This window comes from Grammomys surdaster, unplaced genomic scaffold, assembly GCF_004785775.1.
Source record: "Grammomys surdaster isolate TR1022 unplaced genomic scaffold, NIH_TR_1.0 197, whole genome shotgun sequence".
NCBI classification, from domain to species: domain Eukaryota; kingdom Metazoa; phylum Chordata; class Mammalia; order Rodentia; family Muridae; genus Grammomys; species Grammomys surdaster.
In genome coordinates this window covers 748,837-769,426 of record NW_021604642.1, presented here as the reverse complement: position 1 = coordinate 769,426, position 20,590 = coordinate 748,837, and the positions used below count along the sequence as shown (strand labels likewise).

Here is a 20,590-nt window from a genome sequence, read left to right as displayed (position 1 = left end):
AAATCTCAGCAACCTAGACTAGGGTCGCCAGTAACCCCAGAGAATAGGGAAGATATATCTGAGCCCGGGGGGCGCCTCTGCTTCTGTTCCTTTAAGGAGCCGCTGTTTAGCATTCCTGCTGCTGCTGCTGCCGCTGCCTGACTCTGCTCTCTGATTGGCTGGAATCAATTGAGAAGGGAGTCAGGGAGAGATGCTCTTGACTCCACTCAGATCCATCCTGGGGACCTGAGCAGAAGAGGTTCTCGCCGCACCTAGCCTTTGCCTGGGCGCCCGATTCTTCTTTGCCGCTGGGCCTCGGCCCAGAAGCCACAACGGGCGACACGGAGCCGCCAGTGCTGGAGGGGGAGCCATGGGTGCGGGGCAGCGTGGGGGCAGACGCCCCGGGACGCCCGCCCGGCCCCAGGCCCCGCTCGGCCCGGGCACCCCCACGGGTGCCCCCCCCTTCTTGGTCTGAGCAGTGCGAGTGTGCTAGGGAGCCCGGCGGCGGCAGCGGCGCCGGCGTGGAAACTGGCGTGGGCTGGGGGGTCCGAGCCGCGGGGGGCAGTGCCATGCACAAGCACCAGCACTGCTGTAAGTGCCCCGAGTGCTATGAGGTGACCCGCCTGGCCGCCCTGAGGCGTCTTGAGCCTCCTGGCTACGGGGACTGGCAGGTGCCGGACCCCTATGGGCCAAGTGGGGGCAATGGGGCTAGCTCTGGTTATGGAGGCTATAGCTCGCAGACCCTGCCTTCCCAGGCAGGGGCTACCCCCACCCCTCGCACCAAGGCCAAGCTCATCCCCACAGGCCGAGATGTAGGGCCAGTGCCCCCTAAGCCAGTCCCTGGCAAGAGCACCCCAAAACTCAACGGCAGTGGCCCCGGCTGGTGGCCCGAGTGCACCTGTACCAACCGGGACTGGTATGAGCAGGTAAGGACCGGCTGATGAGGAGGAGGGGAGGCTGGTGGGACAACCCAAAGGACTAGGGATTGGGGTCTAGGAAGTCTGGGGAGCAGTAGAGGTTGCTGGGGCTCCAAGTCTGTGGATTTGAGCCTTTTAGCACTGCAGCTGACCAAAGAGAGATTGTTGAAAATACATGCTTCTTCTATGTGTGTCTGTTTGGGGGGTCTCCATTTGGAGGGGATTGGGAGGAGCTGTTTGTATCAGGGGGTGATGGTATGGCGGAGGGGCACATTTTCTAGTGTGGGGGATTTGGGTTTGTCTCAGTGCCGTGTGGGGGGTGGCAGTGTCTCTGTGTCTGGCAGGGGGCGGGAGGTTCTGCGGGGGTTGTATGTGGTGTGTGTCTCCATAGGAGGGGAGGAGGGGGCATGGTGCTCTGCGTGGGGGGGGGGACATATGTGTTTGTATGTATGTTGGGGTGTGTGAAAGGAGCTTGTGTGAATGTATGTAGCAGAGCCCATGTGCCCAGATGGCTGAGCTGCATCCCTCCATACCATGAGTCCTTCTCCATCCCAGTCCCTTTGTGTGTGAACGTGCACATGGGTATGTGAATGTCTCTCTGAATGTGGAGATGTCTCTGTAGATGAGGCTGCAGGGATTGCTGTGTTTGCCTGAGGGTGTCTCCATGTATATGTGTATAAGCATGTGGCTGCTGTGGCTGCGAGAGTGTACACGTGTGTGTGTGTGTGTGTGTGTGTGTGTGTGTGTGTTGTCCCTGATGAGAAGCACTTGACAGGCGTGGGGGGGGGGCGAGACACGTCCCAAGCAAGGCTGAGAGGCTGCTGAGAAGGACAGACTCTTTTGTCCAGGCTGCTCTGAAGTGTGTGTGCTGCGGGGGGTGGGGGGCAGGGGGTGTTAAACAAGCCTTCTTGCTCCAAAGCAGGCACATTGCCTGGAACCAGGTGAAGGGTAGCTGCCCTAATGCAGGGTCTGCCCTGAATGGGTACCCACAGATGTGAGAAAGCTTAGCTCCCCAGCTCTGATTTGGCACAGCTTGGGAGCCCCTGGGTGCTGGGCACAACTCCGGCTTCCACTCCCAGCCTGAACTGCCAGCTTAGAAAATGGAAGGAGCGTCTGTGGGAGAAGCAGCAAAATGGAGGCTGGGCCAGCAGAGCCAGGGCTCTGGCACGCATGGCGGAGGGCCTGTCTAGTTCTTCAATTCTGCAGCCCCCAGAGTGGAAAGAGAGGAGGAGAGGCTTTGCTCTCTATGGCAGGTGCTGACTGCCCCAAGCTGGTGACCGTTCTAGCTACCCCTGTCTTCTTCAGAGAATAGGATGTGCTTTTATCAAGAAGCAAAAGAGGGGGCTTCTTGGAGATAGGAATCTTCCATTCTGTATTTCTGTCTGTCTACACCTCTTCCTGTGTCCCTAGCCTTGGTTCCTTGCCCTCTCCAGTGAGTCCCCTCTTCTTTGCCCCTCCCTTACAAATACACTCTCATGCTTGGCCTGCCCAGTGAGAAATAGGTGCCAATTCCAGGGCTGGGCCTGTTGGGTACCCTATCTTTACCCAGTCTGGTCTTTGGGTGGACCCTAGAGGCAAGGTCCCCAAGTGGACGTGGGACCAGAGCTAGAGGGTGTACTACTGGGAGCTGAAACCTCCAGGTACCATCTGAACTAGGCTTGAGGCATGGCTTATCACATGTGGAACACACATGGTACACTAGGTACACGAAAGAGCGGCATGGACTCTCTTCTGCTCTGTGTTGGTTGTATTGCACTTCAGTCGGCTGTGTTGGTTTGGGGGGGGTCTCTGAAGAACCAGTAAGTTTTCCTCCTGGGACCAGGGTGGGGCTGCAGCTGGAGTCCTACCCACTGACTCCTTAAGACCACAGAACATGAAGGAAGAGCTAAGGGAGGCATGGCTAGTCAGCACTCTTGAAGCCAGTGCTGCGGAGGATGAAGGTGGGAAGGGGGAGGCAGAGCAGTCGTGGTTAGAAGAGCCTTCACCCTGGATTTCCAGCGGCTCTCTTCTGGGGCCAAAACTTAAGAAAGGTATAATACAGTCAGAGAAATTTGGATCAGTGCTGGGACACCTGGTGAGAGAGACAATGTACAATGGCTACAAGTATGTCTTGTCTGGAAGGCAATGTCTATTTGTTGCTAAAAACAAAACAACCTGTGTTTTTTTTTTTTGGACCCCCTCACTGGCCTGTCTTCCCATGGCTGCTGTGTGCTAAAGATCACATATTCTGCTGCTATTGTCTATGGGTCTTCAGGTTCTCTGTCATGGGAAATTTTGTCTACCCTAGTCCTGTCCTACCCTGATTTGTCCTCAGACTCCTGGCCAATTCCCACCCTGACCCTTTCTTCTGGAACACAGAAAGGGTTCAAATAAAACGTGGGAACCCATTTTTAAATGGGTTCGGATTTTTACTCCCGTCCATTTGAGAACTTGGATTTCTGGAACCTTTGAAGGAGGTGTAAAAATAGGGCTTCCAGGGAATAACTGATGAGAATAACGTGGGGAAGGGATGATCAGCCAAATTACCACTGGCCTTGAAGCTTCCTGTAACCCAAAGAGTACCTGGAGATGCAAGTTCTATGTCCTAACTCCTAGTGTGCTCTTAGGCACACCTCATAACCACTCTGGGCCTTAGTGTCCTCAACTGTCATGTGAAAGTGGTGTCTATTGTCTTTCCATATCTGACACTGTGGGAGTCTATGATCCCAAAGTCAGGGGGAGCTGTTGTTCAGAAATGGAGAGGTTTCCTCACCAGGCTTCCTAAGGATGTTGGTGTGGTACGGTATGCCCACCATGCTCCATCTCTGCCATCCCCCTTAGGCCAGCCCTGCACCCCTCCTAGTGAACCCCGAGGCCCTGGAGCCCAGCCTATCGGTGAGTGCACCACTGGTTGGCTCAGTCTCAGACAATTGATCTGGGCTAAACAAGCAGCTGGTTTTGGACTGATATGGTTGGACACAAGGGGAGGGGTGTGCTCGCTTGGGGTCAGCCTGTCCCCATCTGTGGTCTAGAGATGCCTTGTGGTGTGCTTGGGATCTTTGTGGGAGTGGGGAAGGAAGCAAACTGACTAGAGGGCAGATGTCTGGGAGGGCAGGAGACACTGAAGGAAGTGCTTCTGTCTTCTTTTAGGTGAATGGCAGTGATGGCATGTTCAAGTATGAGGAGATAGTACTGGAGCGGGTAAGTTTTCCAGTAGGGAGATTGGGAAACAGGAGGCAAAGGCAACATCCAGGAAAGGGGAGGGCCATGAGCAGCATTTCAAGACTCATGGGGGAGCCCATATTGAGAGTATGAGGAAATAGGGCCCTCAAAAGCCACATCACCGCAGCTATCAAGCAACTCACAAATATCGATCTTGTTGTCTGAGGCCTGGAAACTTGGGGTGGAGGTGGTTTGCTGAGGCCTCCCCACCAAAATGGTCAACGTAGACTGAGAAACTGTTAGCTATCTGATGAATGTGTCCCACCCTTACCATGGGACCTGGGGACCCTACTCTGGGAGATGGAGGGACATAGAGAGCCAAGAACCCTCCTGTGTGCTCTCAAAATGAAATGACTGTGCCCTTCCACCTCCTCCTCAGGGCAACTCTGGCCTGGGCTTCAGTATCGCAGGTGGCATCGACAACCCTCATGTCCCTGATGACCCTGGCATCTTTATTACCAAGATCATTCCTGGTGGAGCAGCTGCCATGGATGGGAGGCTGGGGTGAGATGGCCTGGAAGCAGGGCTGTGGGTGGAAGGGACAGGATGGAGATGAGGGACAAGGGCAGGATGACCCTTCCATTATATCGGAGAAGGAGAGGGAAAGGAGGAAGGGAGAGACGAGGAGAGGGAGGATACAGGAGACATAGTAGAGGGGTGGCAGCACAGTGTCATGCCTCTTGGGCTTTCCCCACAGGGTGAATGACTGTGTGCTACGGGTGAATGAGGTGGACGTGTCGGAGGTGGTGCACAGCCGGGCCGTGGAGGCACTGAAGGAGGCAGGCCCTGTGGTGCGGTTGGTGGTGCGGAGGCGACAGCCCCCACCTGAGACTATCATGGAGGTCAACCTTCTCAAAGGGCCAAAAGGTGCGGCCTTCTTGATTCCTATGCACTTGCATCACATCCCCAGCCCCTAGTTCATGGCTGCCCCATGGGTGAATGGGAGTGGCTTTTCTCCTAGCATGAATACTAAAGTCCCAGATCATAGCCTTCTTTCTTGATCTCAAGTTTCAATCCTTACTGACCTTGGGATGGTAGGCTGGTGTTTGCCTGGTGGGAAAGGAGCTTTTGGAGGGGACAGAGGGAAGGAATTGGCTTCGAAATGGATGAAACATGCTAACTTCTCCTTGTGGCTCTCTCCCACTTCCTGCTGGCTGCCATCTAGGCCTGGGTTTCAGCATTGCTGGGGGCATTGGCAACCAGCACATCCCAGGAGACAACAGCATCTATATCACCAAGATCATTGAAGGAGGAGCTGCTCAGAAGGATGGACGCCTACAGATTGGGGACCGGCTGCTTGCGGTGAGATAGCCTTCAAGGGGATGCCCAAATAGTAGGGTAGGGAGGAACAGCTCTGGCATCCCTGTCACTCCATCTAAACCTCAGTAGAGGATGAGGCATTTTGGCAAATTTCAAGACTATCACCTGAGTTGTGTTTACTCAGCTAACAAGGCCCTAGTTTTTTCCATGATGGGGCCAGCCACTCTTGTATCCCTTTAACCCTACCCTACTTGGACCTGTTAGTATACTGAAAAAAAAAAAAACGCTCCTTTGAGCGCCCTGGAGAGGTTTTCCCTTCTAAGACCCAACCTAGGGTGTCTCCTCTTCTAGGTGAACAACACCAATCTGCAGGATGTGAGGCATGAGGAAGCTGTGGCCTCACTCAAGAACACATCAGACATGGTCTATCTGAAGGTGGCCAAGCCAGGCAGCATCCACCTCAACGACATGTATGCTCCCCCTGACTATGCCAGCAGTACGTACCCATTGGTCTTTCTCTTGATTTCAGCAGGGATGGTGTCTGTGCCCTTTGTTCAGAAAGAACTAGTATAGATGGTATTGTCATAACTGAGTTCAGGTTCCAGCCTTATGCTGGCAAGTTGGGTGCCCTTGGGCAAGCCCTTTTCACACCTTTAGTTTCCTCTTTAGCTCAAATAAGCTAATGGTGTGTGTGTGTGTGTGTGTGTGTGTGTGTGTGTATTGCCTTCCTCATAGGACTGGTGTAAGGATCGAATGAGATCATGGATGAGAAAGGCCTTGGAAAAACTATTAGGCTACAGAGATGTAAGGGATTGTTATTAGTCACACTTCTATTCATGCCTTTCTTTGTAGATGCTTTGACTTCAGCTCTTTCTAAGACTCACAGGAATAAGCTCTGGGTTTAGAAAGGGACAGTGGAGGAGGAACCCTGGGCTGAGGGTGGGTAATGGGTAAAAGCACAGAGCAGTGGAATCAGCATTCCTCGGTCCTTTTTGCATCTGAGGTAGGATGTAAGGAAAAATCCTGGGTGGGGTTTGGGGAAAATTCCATAGTGGACATCTCTAGACTCCTCTCTCTCTCTCTCTCTCTTTCTCTCTTTCCACCTCAGCTTTCACTGCCTTGGCTGACAATCACATAAGCCATAATTCCAGCCTGGGTTATCTTGGCGCAGTGGAGAGCAAGGTCACCTACCCTGCTCCTCCTCAGGTGCCCCCTACTCGTTACTCTCCTATTCCCAGACACATGCTGGCTGAGGAAGACTTTACCAGGTAAAGACATTCCCGTTCTTTCGACCTAGAGGGAGTGAGAATAAGTTTTCTGGCCGGTTAGAGGCTTTTTTGTAGTATGACAAAAAGGGCAAGGCCCTCATCATTCCCAGCAGTAAGATCTCTATGAGGCCTTCGGACTTTAGAAAGAAAACAGAGGTGGCTGCAAGAACGACTACTGCCGTCAGGGGGAGTGCCAAGCGAGTGGCCCAAATCAGAAAATGCAGATCCGGGGTGGGGTGAAGCGTTTAGGGGGCTGAGGAAGTGGGGGCAAGGGAGGGGGTTTCCTGCCCCGCGACAGTAGCAATCCTCTCTTCGGCAGCCATCCATAGTCTCCGAAGAAGGCCTTTTAGCCGACGGGGTTGGCCGGAGTCAGAGAGGCCGCCAGGCCAACCCGGGACCGCGGGAGGAAGGGTTCCACCCCACGGTGGTGGCGGCGGCCCGGGGCCGTTGAACTGGTCAGGCCGGCCGGGGTTGCAGGGGGACAGGTTTGCAGGGTGGGGCCTAGGTGGCTGCTGGGCCAGCTGCGGTGGAGACAGAAGGGTAGGCTGAGCCGGGGAGAACCAGGGGAGCCATGGAGAGGGCTCGCAAGTTCTCAGGCTCAAGCTTGGCCCTGGGTTTGGGCTCGGCCTCGGCTTCAGCCTGGAGGAGGGCTTCGCAGAGGTGGGCCTGGCCGCTCCGCTCGCTGCGGCCTGGAGGGGATGCCAGGTAGGGAGCCTCGAACCCAAGACTCGGAATTTCAAGAAAGGAAGAGGTTCAATTAAGACCTGGGCTTCCTCTCAGGAAAGATGCTTGTAACAAATGAAGATGGCTGGATGGGACAGTGTGCTGGGGAGTTGGGCGAATTATATGGATACCTGTGTGCAGATAATTCTGCTCATCTGGTGGAGATATATATATATATATATCCTCTCCTCAGTTTAACCTATTTTGGGACGTGGATTTCCTCATCTATTTTTCTTCCACATCATTGGTCAGTGGCGGCTGCCATTTTGGGGAAAGGTAGAAAGGGTCATATAGTTGAAGGGTGGAACTTCAAAACTTCCCAGCAGTGGGTGTAATGAAAGTATCTTTTGGATGGTTAGGGAGATTAATCCAGGGCGACTCCACTGCCCCTTAACAGCTTTCTCCTTCAGTCCAGGGCCTTTCACGGAGCATACTAGAACAGAAGACTCAGGGAAGAAAAGGAGTGAGTGAGCTGTGAAGTTTGGGCTCTAGAGTTCTGGATGATGTTTTGTGGACCGGAGAGTGCTGAGGAATGCCCATTGGGAAATTGACTAGGAGACTTTAGGAAGGAGGGACAAGGAACTGAAACTTGGCACCTGGCATAAAAGAGCAGCCAAGCAGGTTTCAGGAGACAAAGGGGAAGCACATATGGAAGTCCAAGTATTTACTTCCTACAGCAAGTATGGATCTTGTGATGGGCTGGTCCTCATAGAATCAACACTTCCTGTCATCCTTTGTCCTGACCTGACCTCCCTTGTCATATCTTTTTTCCTTTCTCTCCAGAGAGCCCCGCAAGATCATCCTGCACAAAGGTTCTACAGGCCTGGGCTTCAACATTGTAGGAGGAGAGGATGGAGAAGGCATTTTTGTTTCCTTCATCCTGGCAGGAGGCCCAGCAGACCTAAGTGGGGAGTTGCGAAGGGGAGACCGGATCTTATCGGTGAGACAAAGTTGGGGTGGGAGGATGGGTGTTGTGCCAGGCTGAAAGAGAGGAGTCTCTGTGTCCACCAAGAAGTGTTTCTTGGGATGAGGGAAGGGCTGAGAACTGACGGACATGTAAATTGTTTTTATAAATATCTTTAATTAGGGAAAAGAGAATAAGACTAGACTTATGCTTGGGGAAGAAATGAATGTCTCTAGAGCTTAACTGTGATTGGCATTTGACTGCCACAAAAAATAATTATTACACCAGAGGTATTGTATCCTTTAAGACTAATTTGTGGGGACAGGATGGAATTTGTGGAAAACCAATACCAAACAAGCTGAGAGATAGGTTGTACATCCTCTTTATAACTGTTATGGGGGGGAGGACAACTCTCTCTCTCTTGCCTTTGAGGTAGCTCACGGCTCCTCTCTTTGGACAGGTAAATGGAGTCAACCTGAGGAATGCTACCCATGAGCAGGCAGCAGCTGCTCTGAAACGGGCTGGCCAATCAGTCACCATTGTGGCCCAGTATAGACCTGAAGGTAAGAGAAGGGAGAGAGATGATGAGTTTCAACGTATAGCATTGGTTTATCCCACCGTAGGTAACAAAGCCATTTGACCAGGTCCGCGGTATTCTAGTTCAGTTACCTCTTATTTCCTTTTCACTCTAGACAGTGTGGTAGCTATGGTGGTTTGGGAGTATCAATCAAGGCAGTACTGCTAAGATCCTGCAGACGACGAATGCAGTACTGCAGGAAGCCTGTAGCGGGCAGCAGCCCACGAGAAACACCACCAAGAGATTTTAGGGCAAATGGAAAAGACAGGGAGAATGAGGGCTCAGAGACGGTCACTGGGAATTGTGTGCCCTGGGAAAGAGTAACTCGGTGAGAAGAACTTCAGAGAGTGAGGAACCCTACCTCCTAAGAGATCTTGGAGGTCCCACTTATTTACCTTCATCAAAATAAGGTGATACTAAGCCCTGGGATGGGGGATTCAGGAATAGAATCACACCCATATGTGATCTTTGTATTCTCAGCTAGTAGGCCCTCCGCAGGGGCGAGTGGGCGGAGCCGGTTATGCAAACAAGGGCGTTTGATAGGCCGGGGCCAGCGGAGGCCCAGGTGAGGAGGTGAACTGTAGGAAGGCGCGCCCCAGCCTGCCAGCCAGCTGGACAACCATTGGTGCGCCGAGCACGGCCTCCAGCCGCTCGCCCCGCCCCCTGACCCAGGCGGAGGGCGACGGGCGCCCCTCCTCCCCTCGCGCCTCTGGCGTCTCCTCCTCTATCCCCTCCCCCTCCTCCCCTTCTCCCCTCCTCCCGCGCGCCCCGCTTTGTGTCCGTGGTCTCCTGCGCGGGACAGAGGGACCGGCCGGAGCCGGCGCTTTCTCGACACTAGACCTGGACTCCGACTGGGCGCCAGGTGAGGTGGGACGAATGATAGCCAGGCCCCCTCGCAGTCCCCCCAGTCTCTCTACTGTTCTCAGCCTCTTTTCCAACATTGCGCCCCATCTCTGTCCTCTCCCCCGAAAGCCTGCGCTGTGCACCCCGAGGCCCCTTCCCTGCCACCTTGGCTTCCTCAACTGCGCTGCGAGGGGCTCTTCGCCCACTGAACCTTGTCTGGCTTTCACCTCCGTGCCATCACTTCTTCTCACCCATCAACTGTTGCCCCTTTTCGTCCCAAAGCCTCAGTGCAGCCCACAGCCTCCTTCCTGCTGCGTCCCCAGCTGCCCTCGATCCCTCAGAGGAATTTTGTAAATCTTCCTCTTTCCCCCATGCTCGTTTCTCCCCCTAACCCTAGGAACTCCAGCAATTAGTTTAGGATTCTTGCGTCCCCAGTCTTCTCAAGGCTTTCATTCTTTACCAGACGTCTTTCGCCTCTCCTCCCTCTTGTAATCCTGGCCTTTGTCCCCTTAGGGCTGCAGTGCCTGGGTTCCTTGGACACCCAGGCCCTGCAGGCCTGTAAGCCCTGTGGAGGAGGAACCTGGTGCTGGCAGGTGCTCCAGTTGTGCTAGAAGAACAGGAGAAGCTAGGATCCCTGTGACAAAGCTAAGACGACTCAAAAGCGACCACCTTTGTCCTTCTCGCCCCTCCCCCACGCTAGTTCGGTGCCCTCCGAGCCCTAAGAGAAAGGGCCCTGTCACCCTTTCTACCAGGCTTGATGGGAGACAGGAGTGCAGGCAGGTTAACTAATAGGAGAGCTTGTTGGTCTAAGATAATTGGAAAGAGAGATGCAAATGGACACTTCGAATCATTTCTCTCCATGTTTGGCGTTCAGCTTCCTGACAGAGAATGCTCCTTAGGGATATTGTTTTTTTATGAATCAGGCTTATGATGTTTGCTTCTGAAGAGAGGGTTCGCTATTGGATTTTTCTTAGCAACTAATATTTATCATTTTTTTTGCCCTCAATTTGAGAGTAGATTCTGCAAAGGAAATGGCTTCTCATGGCCTGCCTGCCTGTCTGCTGGCCTGCCTGCCTGTCTGCTTCCCTGCCTCCCCCCCCTGCGCGCTCTCTCTCTCTCTCTCTCTCTCTCTCTCTCTGTGTGTGTGTGTGTGTGTGTGTGTGTGTAAGAGAAAATGGTTATTCTCTCTGATGCTGGGTACATGGAAACAATACTGTGAATTTGCCTGGTGGCAGTATGCTGGAAACTGGTGACTAAATATTTCTATGACTTTGGTTTGGGGAATGCAACTGGTCTGCATAAAAAGCTATGAGTGGCTAAAGTCATTCCTGCAGTGTCTGCTACTCTCTCAGTGTAGTTTTGAGAGTTTACGATGCAGACTGAGATGCTATCTGTGTCAGGTCTTTCTACCACTTACTGCTCAAGGCCCTCCTTTAGGTATTAGGTGAAGCACCACTAAGCAATGCTGCCCCAGTCTTATTTTTTCTTTGGTTTGCTCAATCCAACAGAGCCCTAATAAGTTTTTTCTTCATTTGAAAATGGAACCTTTTGGTACTGGTCTAGATAGGCCATCAAACATTCTGCATTGAATCTATACTTTTCATAAATTAAATCCTTGTATTTAAGAGTAAGGATGACATGTTGATAATTGTAAAAATACATTAAATATGGCTCCTTGGAGGATTGCATCCTGGTGCCTGTTTTCAAGGTTGAATAATCCAAATATGTTCATCTGTTGGCAAAAGTGGCAGAGACTTCTCATGTTGTTGGCTAAGCAACCGTTCATTATTTGGATTTTCTCATAGAATGTGAGCACTGGAGGAGGTCAGATCACACTGTGCATCCCTGCTGTGCAGACTGGAACAACCACAGGAGAGCTAGAACTCAACTGGCCTGAAGTCACACAGGGAAAGTTGCTGAGGATCAGCAAACCATTTAATTTAAATACAGTGCTTGTAACAACTGCGACCTAAGACTAGGTCAGAGTGGAAGGATAACCAGAAAGGGATTGGAGAAATAACAGATAGGGGGCTAGGGAGGGAATGTGGGAAAGAAAGCAATGGATGGAAGGGGACTTCAGAGGCACCATTCCAGTGCACCCTTTGACTAATCCTATTTATCATGAGAACTTAAAAATAGCTTTGACTAATTAGAACAGTCAGGATAAGAACATTTTTTCTGCCTTTTAAAATGTTTTAAATGAGATATAAGTCATAATAGCATTCACTTCCCACATGTAGGTCTATAGTTCAGTGACACAGAGTTGTGCCTGTGTTGCCACAGATAAATTTAGAACATTTTCATGATCCTGCATCTCCTTGGAATACATAAGGAGGAACATGCATTGGGAAGGTGATAGGCTTAAGGCAGCTGCTTCCTAGTGTATCTCCCTTGAGCATGGGTGTGTGTATGTGGCGGGGAGGTGGGCTGGGTGGCAACGTAGAAATGCTCCTAACAAGACATTTTTGGTATATGTGGCTTGCTTAGTGTGGATTAATGAGGTATAGGAACTGGTCTTTCTATTTGAGCTTTGATATTGTGCTTAGCATGGGTGCATTACAGTGTTTTCATGATGAAGTTTTGGATATATTAAGAAGAAATAGAAGTGCTAAATAACAAGCTATCACAGTGAAAGATATTTAATAGCTTCCGTTCTAATTGCTCCAAACTGTTGTGGATACCAAAATCCTACCTGTTAGCTAAAAGTCTCATTAAAATAGAAACTGGCACAAGGCAGAGGCATTCTTCCAAACTACTTTGAAATGGGTATTATTTCTCACTGGCCTATGGAACTGCAGCAGCAAGGTAAAGATGGGCTTAGCATTACAACACTTTGAGCTCTCCTACACTTTCCCCCTAGTCCCCTGAGCCAGTCTCTGCTTATAAACTGAGCTAGTGTTTTTGTGGAAAGACCGTTTGTTTTTAGAGTACCAACCTGATCTCTAAATCAATAATTGAGCCAGAAATGGATCACTTTAAGTAGCCCAACTGAGGACTGATCCTTTGTGAAGTTTTGTCTTGTTTTTTACTGGAATGTAAATCCACATAGGGTAGAAGTGTGCTAAGTGAGAGAATTCTTTTTCCATTTTAAGGTGCCTAATGGTCTCACCACAGAAACCCCTTCACATAAGCCTTGGAAGAGCTAGCAGAAATGATATGAAAGTTCCAAAGAGTTTTTTTTTTCTTTACAATATTTCCCCTTATTTAGGAATGAAGGATGTAAACATTGCTACCTTATCAATATGATCTTTCATGAGAGCAGAGATTAAACTGCATCAAGGCAAAGAAAAATGTGAAATTCCTGAATTCCTAAAGCAGGGCTAAGACTAGGATAAAGATGAATCCTCAGAGTGAGAAGGCGGAAAGAACCTAATTGTCCATAGAGCCTAGAATGAGTAAACAGAACACACTCTAATTTACACCGAGATTTTTGATCTACCAGAAAACAGAATAAAGAACTGGTTGTCACAATATGGCTTAACCTTGAAAACATTTTTTTAAAGAAAGCCAGGCACACCTTTAATCCCACCAACATTCCAGAGGCAGGCAGATCTTGGGGTTCCAGGCTCGGTTTACATAGTGAGTTCTAGAACAGCCAGGGCTATATAGTGAGACCCTGTCTTAAAAACCAAACTAGAACAACACAAACAAAAAGCAACCAGACATATTGCATGATTTCATTTACATAAATTGGCCATGAGTGGCAAATTAATGGAAGCAAAAGACCTAGGGCTCGAGTAAGGGGAGGAATGGGGGATTTTCTCTATCTCTTCTTAATAGACAAAGAGGGATAAGCTTTGGGAGAGTGATAGGTTTAAGATACTTGTTTCCTAATGTATCTCCCCTGTACAAGTAGGAGTTGGCTGCCATTTAATCTCTGGCCTTCTACGTACTTGGTGGGGGGGGGGGTTCCCAAACAGGGTTTCTCTGTAATCCTGACTGTCCTAGGCCTCTACTGTAAACCAGGCTAGCTTCAAATTTACAGAGATTCTCCTGCCTCTGCCTCCCCATGCTGGGACTAAAGGTGTGTACCACCACTGCCTGGCTGTACTTTTTTTCTTTTTTGTTTATGTTTGTGTGTTTTTGTTGTTGTAGTTGTTGAGATAAGGTCTCATTTCCTGGCTTTGGTTGGCCTGGAACTTGCTGTGTAGATCATGCTGATTGGCCGCCTAGCCCTTCTTGCTTCTGCTTTCCCAAATGCTTGTGGGATTAAAGGTGTGTGCCAGCGCACCTTGTTTATCTCAGTTTTTCAGTCCTGATGATCATACAGTCCTGAACCAAAAGAAGCAGTAGTGGGGAAGAGATTTCTGGAAACATGTGGGGGTCTCTCCTATAGATGCAAAGTGAGTTCCCACTGGGTGTGGTTTTGTTGGGGGGGGGAATTGCTTTGCTTAGTTGAATAGAAAATGTGACCAGGTTTAGAATATTAATGGTGTAAGTAGGCATTTCTCATTTCTTCAACTGGAGTTGGGTCATTCCTTTTGAGTACTGGGGATAGTATCTGGGGCCTTATGTGTGCTAAGCAGGGGTGTGCCACTGAGTGACACCCCAACCCTGTTATTCATTTTTATGACAACAATTAATTCAAGGCTACAGATAAATGGAGTTTAATAGCTTAACCATCACCCCCAAACTTCTTATCCTTCTCAGCCCTAGGCAACCACATATCCCCTTTCTGAATCTTATGATGTTATTGTTTATTCTGAGTTTTTCATGTGAGTGAAAGTACATGGTATGTGGCCTTTTGACACTGGCTCCTTTCACTTAGCACACATTCAAGGTTAATTTGTGTTGTAGCATGTAGTGGTACTTCTTTTCCTTTTATGAATAAATAATCTCTCTCTCTCTCTCTCTCTCTCTCTCTGTGTGTGTGTGTGTGTGTGTGTGTGTGTGTGTAGTTTTTGAACTGTTATAAATAATACTCCATGAATGTCAATGTGCAATCTTTCAGTGGACGTAAGCTTCATAAGCTTACATATTTCTTGGATATGTATTACCATTCCCCTTAGAGGACTGTCCAGGCTGCTTTCTACTGGGCCTGCACCATCTCGGCATCCTCCTGAACACTTGTCAGTCCTTTTGGTTGTCACCATCCTGCTGGGTGTGAAGTGGTATCTCCTTGTGGTCTTGATTTGCATTTCCCGATAGTAATGTTGAGCATATTTTAAGGGCTTATTATTTGTTGTTCAATTTTGCTTTGATTTGGTTCTCATCCTGTTCACAAATTAACTGGAGAATAAATAGGGCCAGACATGCTGTTGCTGCAGTGAGTAGCAGGAACCAGAGGGTAACTAGCTGAGTGTACTGGAGGGGTTTAAAGCTTTACTGAAGATGCTTTACTAGAAACGCTGATCTGATAAAAAATAATAGGGTCCACCTTTTTTGGAATCAGGTTATTGAGATATAATTCACATGCCATAATATGAGCATGTCCATTTAAGATATATTTCAGCTCTTTCTGCAATTTTCAGGATTTTTATTATAGTCAATTTTAGAATGCTTTCATCACTCCCAGAAGCCTTGATCCATTAGTAGTCTGTCTTGTTTCCCCCTGGCTCTTTCTCTCCCCACAGCCCTAGGCATCTTCTAATGTTTTGCAGGCAGTTCACGTAAACTTTGCAATATGTGGCCTCTTGTGCCCAGCTTCTCTTAGTATAACCTCTTCAAGGTTCAGCCATGTTGTGACATGTGTCTATTCCTCACTGTTTCCAGGTGGGATAATAGCACAGTCTATGTTAGAGCCCATTTGTTTATCCGTTCTTGGGTTGACGGGCATTTGTGTTCTTTTCACCTTTTTACTGTTGTGAATACTGCTGTTACGAACATTCCTGAAGACGTTTTCCTGTGAACAGATGTTTTCAGCTCTCTTGTATTTACACCTAGAAGTAAAATCGCTGTGGGTCAGAAGGTAACAACATTTTTGAGGCACTGCCAGACTTCTTAAAGTGACTACACCCTTTCAGGCCCACCCAGTTTTGTAAACTTAGAAGAGAATTCGAAGCTCTCCTTCCTTAGAGTTTTGTCCCCTGAAGCTGCATGTGTGTTTGTGTTGGGCTTTTCTGTATTCTGTGTCTCTGTAGCCCAAGGACATTGGAGTGAAATTTGGCACAGTGTTTTGAACCTAGTTAGACAGGTGCTTTCTTGTCCTTGCTAGGTGGTATGAGTCAAAATCTTAGGAGCTTTGCTGTTTGTAAAATATCAGATCTTCCTGCTAGGAGGAACGATTACAATGATATGTAGTAATAAGAATGGGTTATTTCTTAATGTAATTATAGTTTGAGGGCTTCTTTTTCTGTCTATTGTGTTAGGTTTTGAAATCTTGACCTTGATATTGACACTGATGTTTTTTAAAAAAGAAAAAACAACACGAGTATATTCTACAACAAGGTAAATATTCTGTTGCTTTAAATAGAGGAACAGAGGGAGAGTAATTTGGGACTGCCACTGTCACTGAAATTGAAACTACTTTTTTTGCTACTCTTGTGTAAGATACATGCATACACACATGTACATCCACACATACATATCTATTAACACAATATATAGACATTAGACTCCTACATATATGATATAGAGGTCATATATTATCTATATTAGAGAAGCCACGCTCCTGAGATCTACTTCTGAATTTTTCTCTAAATGGATAAAAATTCTTGCCTCTTAGACTCAGTTTCCTAATGTCTAAAATGGGGAGATTAGATAAAATGTTTTTGATTTGTTTTCAAGCTAAAATTCTATGTTAGATAAGTGAAAGTGAGTTTTTAATTCAATGTATGAATTTTTGCTTGTACTTATTAAATCTCACGGTCTTGAACTAATAATTGCTTTGCTTTAATAAAGCATCCTCCCCTCTTTCTTGAGCTAGGCTTTTATCCTCTTGAGAAAGGCTTCTGTTCACTTTTCACTGAATTCATAGCTCCTTTAAAAGCAAAGGCCCCAGAGATTTTTTTTGAATTTTCTGTTTGACAAAATTGAGTTATGAAATATTTTGTTAGATAAAAAATTATGAAGATAACATGTTTTGTATAAATATGTACTTTAAGGATTTGGATTTCAAAAAAGAGAAAGAATTTTGTAAATGTGGGGTTACATTCCAAACTGGATTTTCTAAGGTTTTATAACTACCCCAAAGAAGAAAGTGGTAAGCAGCAAAGTTAGACAGGGCAGCTTGTTCCCATCTCTCAGTGGACAGGGTTACTGAATTGTGGGTCAGGAAAGTCTGGCTATGGCGGATGTAGATTTGAGTAAGGCACTAAACGCCTGGGTTATAAACGGTTATGTGTTCATGTAGATTTGTTTGCATCTGGTTGCTAAGCTAGGAGCAGTGCAGACTGAAATTTCTAGTGCAAGTACACCTTGACTTTGCCCTGGTATACTGTTTGTCTGTTCAATGTGTCTGCTTACTCAGATCCCTTAAGTTTTATTCTTGGGTATAAAAATATTAGATTTACATATAATTGCAAATTTAGAAAATACAAAGTCAAAAAGTTCAAAATCAACTGACTGGTACATGCACATCTTTGTATATTTCTTTTCAAACCATATATATTTATATTTTATATATCATGCAATGTGTCTGTTGCTTTAAAAAGCTTATTATATTGAGGCAGTTTTTATATTCCTTTCCATTATTTTAAACTACATCATGAATATTTTCCTAGGTCATTGTATATTATTTGAATAATAATATTATGTGTGTGCCATAATTCAGGTAACCATTCTTCTGTTAGTGGCTATGGATATTTAGGGGGTTTTTCCCAAGATTTTGTTCTTCTAAAAATGCCTTAATGAATATCCTTGTACAGGTTTTTTTGAATCTATAATTATTTCCTGAGAATATGTTCTTTCAAATGGAATTTAAAGGATATGAACATGTTTAATGCTTTTGATGCATTTTTTTTTCAAATTAGCTTTTACCTCTGCTGGCAGTATAAGGTCCCCCCACCAAAAAAATTCTCACTAATGTGGAGTAATTTTATTTATTTTCATTCTTTTGGCAGTTTCTACATGCACAGAATGAATCGCAACCTTTACCACCTCCCAGCACTCCTTCCCTCCCCTTCCCTCCCCTGCTGAACCCTTTCATGTCCTTTTGCTTGTGAGCCCCCACTGAGTTTAATTAGAGTTCCTTGCATGAACATGGGTGGGAGGTTATTTACTGGAGCATGGGCAACTTATCATCAATCACTACAACATTAAAGAAAGTGACACCCCTTCCCTGAGCCACCATTAATTGGCAATAGCTCCTTGTGGGACTGGGCCTTCATGAACCCTTCCCCCTTCCAGGATGAAAAGTTGTTGGTCTCCCCGATCTTGTGCCAGTCTTATGTAGAGAAGCAGAGTTGCAGTGAGTTTGGGCGTGACGTGATCATGCCTCTTTTGCAGCATACCTCTCCATGCCCCAGCTCTTCCATTCTTTTCAACCCATCTTGATTTACCTTGGAAGTGGGTTATGGTGCTGTTGCATTTAGGGCTGAACTTTAACGTCTCTTAACACTCGCACTTCTATCAGTTATGAGTCTTCATTAACCACCAGCCAATGCAGTAAGAAGCTTTTCTGATGAAAGCTGAGATCAGCACTGACTTAAGGACATAAACATGAGTGCTCCAAAGGCTGTTTGTACACGTGTTTATCCAGGAAAAAAAGATAGGGCCTGTGATCTTTCCAGCCACCAGCTCTTGACCAGGTTTACAGTACTAAGCATGGATTCCCCATGTGGAGTGGGCCTCACATCCACTCACAAAGTGTTAACTACCTCACAGTATTCATGGCATTATTTCACTAACTGGTACATCTTGTCAAATTGGTCCTTATTGTAGCTTACAGGGTTCACAGCTGGGTTGTGACTGTTGATAACCTCTGGGTAGCAGCCCAGGTAGCAGCACCTTCTAGCACTATGAAAACTAGCCAGCTAGGAGGGAGCTATCAACTCAGCTCCAGCTTCATTTTTCCATGGCCTGTGACTAAAGTATGTGGGATCTTCAGCAGTAGGATCTTACCATCCAGTTCTGGTGGGGAATCAACAAGGCCAACAATCTGTATTGCTTTGGGGGCCTCTGGGGCCCCTCTGACCAACACTTTACAGGGTAGAGTGTTATCTCACATCTGCCACTGGGGTTTTCTTTAATAATCTGTGGCTTCTAAGTTATGTTTCTACTTATGTGATAAAGACCATGGCTAAACACAACATGAGGAAGAAAGGGTTTATCTCACAACTCATAGATCACACTCTATCACTAAGGGAAGTCAGTGCAGGAACCTGGTGGCAGGAACTTGAATCGGAGGCCAGAGAGAAAACAGGTTACTGGCTTGCTCTGCCTGCTTTCATTCATGTGTGTGTGAGTGTGTGTGTGTATACACACCCAGACACACAGACAGACACACACACACACACACACACACACACTGGATTTCTCTGTGTAGTCCTGGCTGTCTTGGAACTCACTCTGTACACCAGGCTGGTCCTGAACTCAGAGATCTGCCTGCTTCTGCCTTCCAAGTGCTAGAATTAAAGGCTTCTGCCACCGTCACCACTACCACCTTTCTTTTATATTTATATTTTGTGTAAGAATCCCCAAAGGGGCAGAAGAGGGCATCAGGCAGGTTCCTTGTCCTGCAGTCACAGATGGTTGTCCAGATGCTGGAGTGTGGGCTGAGGATTGGACCTGAGAGCAGTCAGTGCTCTTAGCCACTGAGCCATTGCTTCAGCCACCAGTTTGCTTTCATTTACACTCCAGGACCATCTGCCCAGGGCTAGCACCACCCACAATTGGCTGGGTCCTCCTGCATCAATCATTAATTCAGAAAATGCCCTACAGGCTTGCCTGCAGGCCAGTCTTTTGGAGGCATTTTCTCCATTGAGGTTCCCACCTCTCAAATGACTAACTTATGTCCAGTTGACAAACAACCAAAACACATCAAGATAGTTTCTATAAACACTTCAGAGGCAGAAGTATGCAAGTCTCTGAGTTAGAGGCCATCCTGGTCTAGGTAGTGAGTTGCTAGGCAGGAGTACAAAACAAAAAATAACCTGGGGCTTCAGAGAGAAATATCTCCCTGTGCAGTGTAGGATACCTCCATTCTGACTCTTTTTAAAATTACATTTTAATAAGCTTATAAAATAGTAGGTTCCTTATGGCTTTTTCATAATCCTTAGTGTTGGTTACTCACTTCCCACCCCCTCTCCTACCACCTCTTTCACCCCTGGCAGTCCCCTTTCCACTTTCCTATCACTTGGGTCTTATAATCCCCCCCATCCCTGGCTTTAAGGTCTCTCCACGTTCCCTTCCCTCTAATGTTTTTCTTTCTAACTTCCTAGCCTCTATGTGTACCTGGTATACTTTATTAAAGATCGTCCACTCATTTGATCCATAACAAATCTATTTGATGGATATTTTTTGTTTGTAATACAGTTGAGCCAAGTGTGATGGAGCAAGCCTGTCATCCTAGCACTCAGGAGGTGCAAAGCTGCCCTGAGCTACATAGCTAGATAATGACTCAAAAGCAAGTGCTCAGGTTAAAGTGGTAGGTCACTTCCCTATCATGTATAAGGCCCTGGGTCTGGTCCCAAGCACTGGATGGAACAAACAAAAGTACATAATAGAATTGAACATTTGTGTCTGTTTATTGGTTGTTGTTGTTGTCCTGAGGTTGTAGTTATGTCTTTTTAAGACAAGTGAAATTCCTCATGTAGTCTAGGTAGGCCTCAATCTTGTTGTCCTTCCCAGTCTCCTGAATGCTAGGATTTATAGGATTCACACAGCCACACATGTGGGTATTATCTCTTGCACGCCTCCCCAAGTGCCTGTTTATAACCTTTCTCCATTCCTTGTTGTGGTACATTCAGCTATTGAAGGTTTAATATAGGCAAATTATTAGTTCTTTGTTAGATATATTGCAAAGGCTTTTGTAATTTGC

The 20,590-nt window shown here is 47.4% G+C and overlaps 1 protein-coding gene across 6 annotated transcripts in view; it reads left to right on the top strand.

The window, feature by feature from the left end:
* The first annotated feature begins 201 nt into the window (after positions 1-201).
* Positions 202-20,590, top strand: part of Dlg3 (discs large MAGUK scaffold protein 3) — a 52,223-nt gene continuing 31,834 nt past the window's right edge. For 2 of the 6 annotated variants that reach the window (XM_028769984.1, XM_028769983.1), the window contains exons 1-10: positions 202-905; positions 3,717-3,770; positions 4,026-4,076; positions 4,477-4,601; positions 4,795-4,964; positions 5,263-5,399; positions 5,709-5,853; positions 6,466-6,625; positions 8,132-8,288; positions 8,713-8,815. In XM_028769984.1, coding sequence (XP_028625817.1) covers positions 549-905; positions 3,717-3,770; positions 4,026-4,076; positions 4,477-4,601; positions 4,795-4,964; positions 5,263-5,399; positions 5,709-5,853; positions 6,466-6,625; positions 8,132-8,288; positions 8,713-8,815 — 1,459 coding nt within the window. In that variant the 5' untranslated portion in view covers positions 202-548. Of the gene's footprint in view, positions 906-3,716; positions 3,771-4,025; positions 4,077-4,476; positions 4,602-4,794; positions 4,965-5,262; positions 5,400-5,708; positions 5,854-6,465; positions 6,626-6,882; positions 7,331-8,131; positions 8,289-8,712; positions 8,816-9,596; positions 9,692-20,590 lie in introns of those variants that run through there. The other 4 variants (XM_028769985.1, XM_028769986.1, XM_028769987.1 and 1 more) reach the window with 4 other exon arrangements.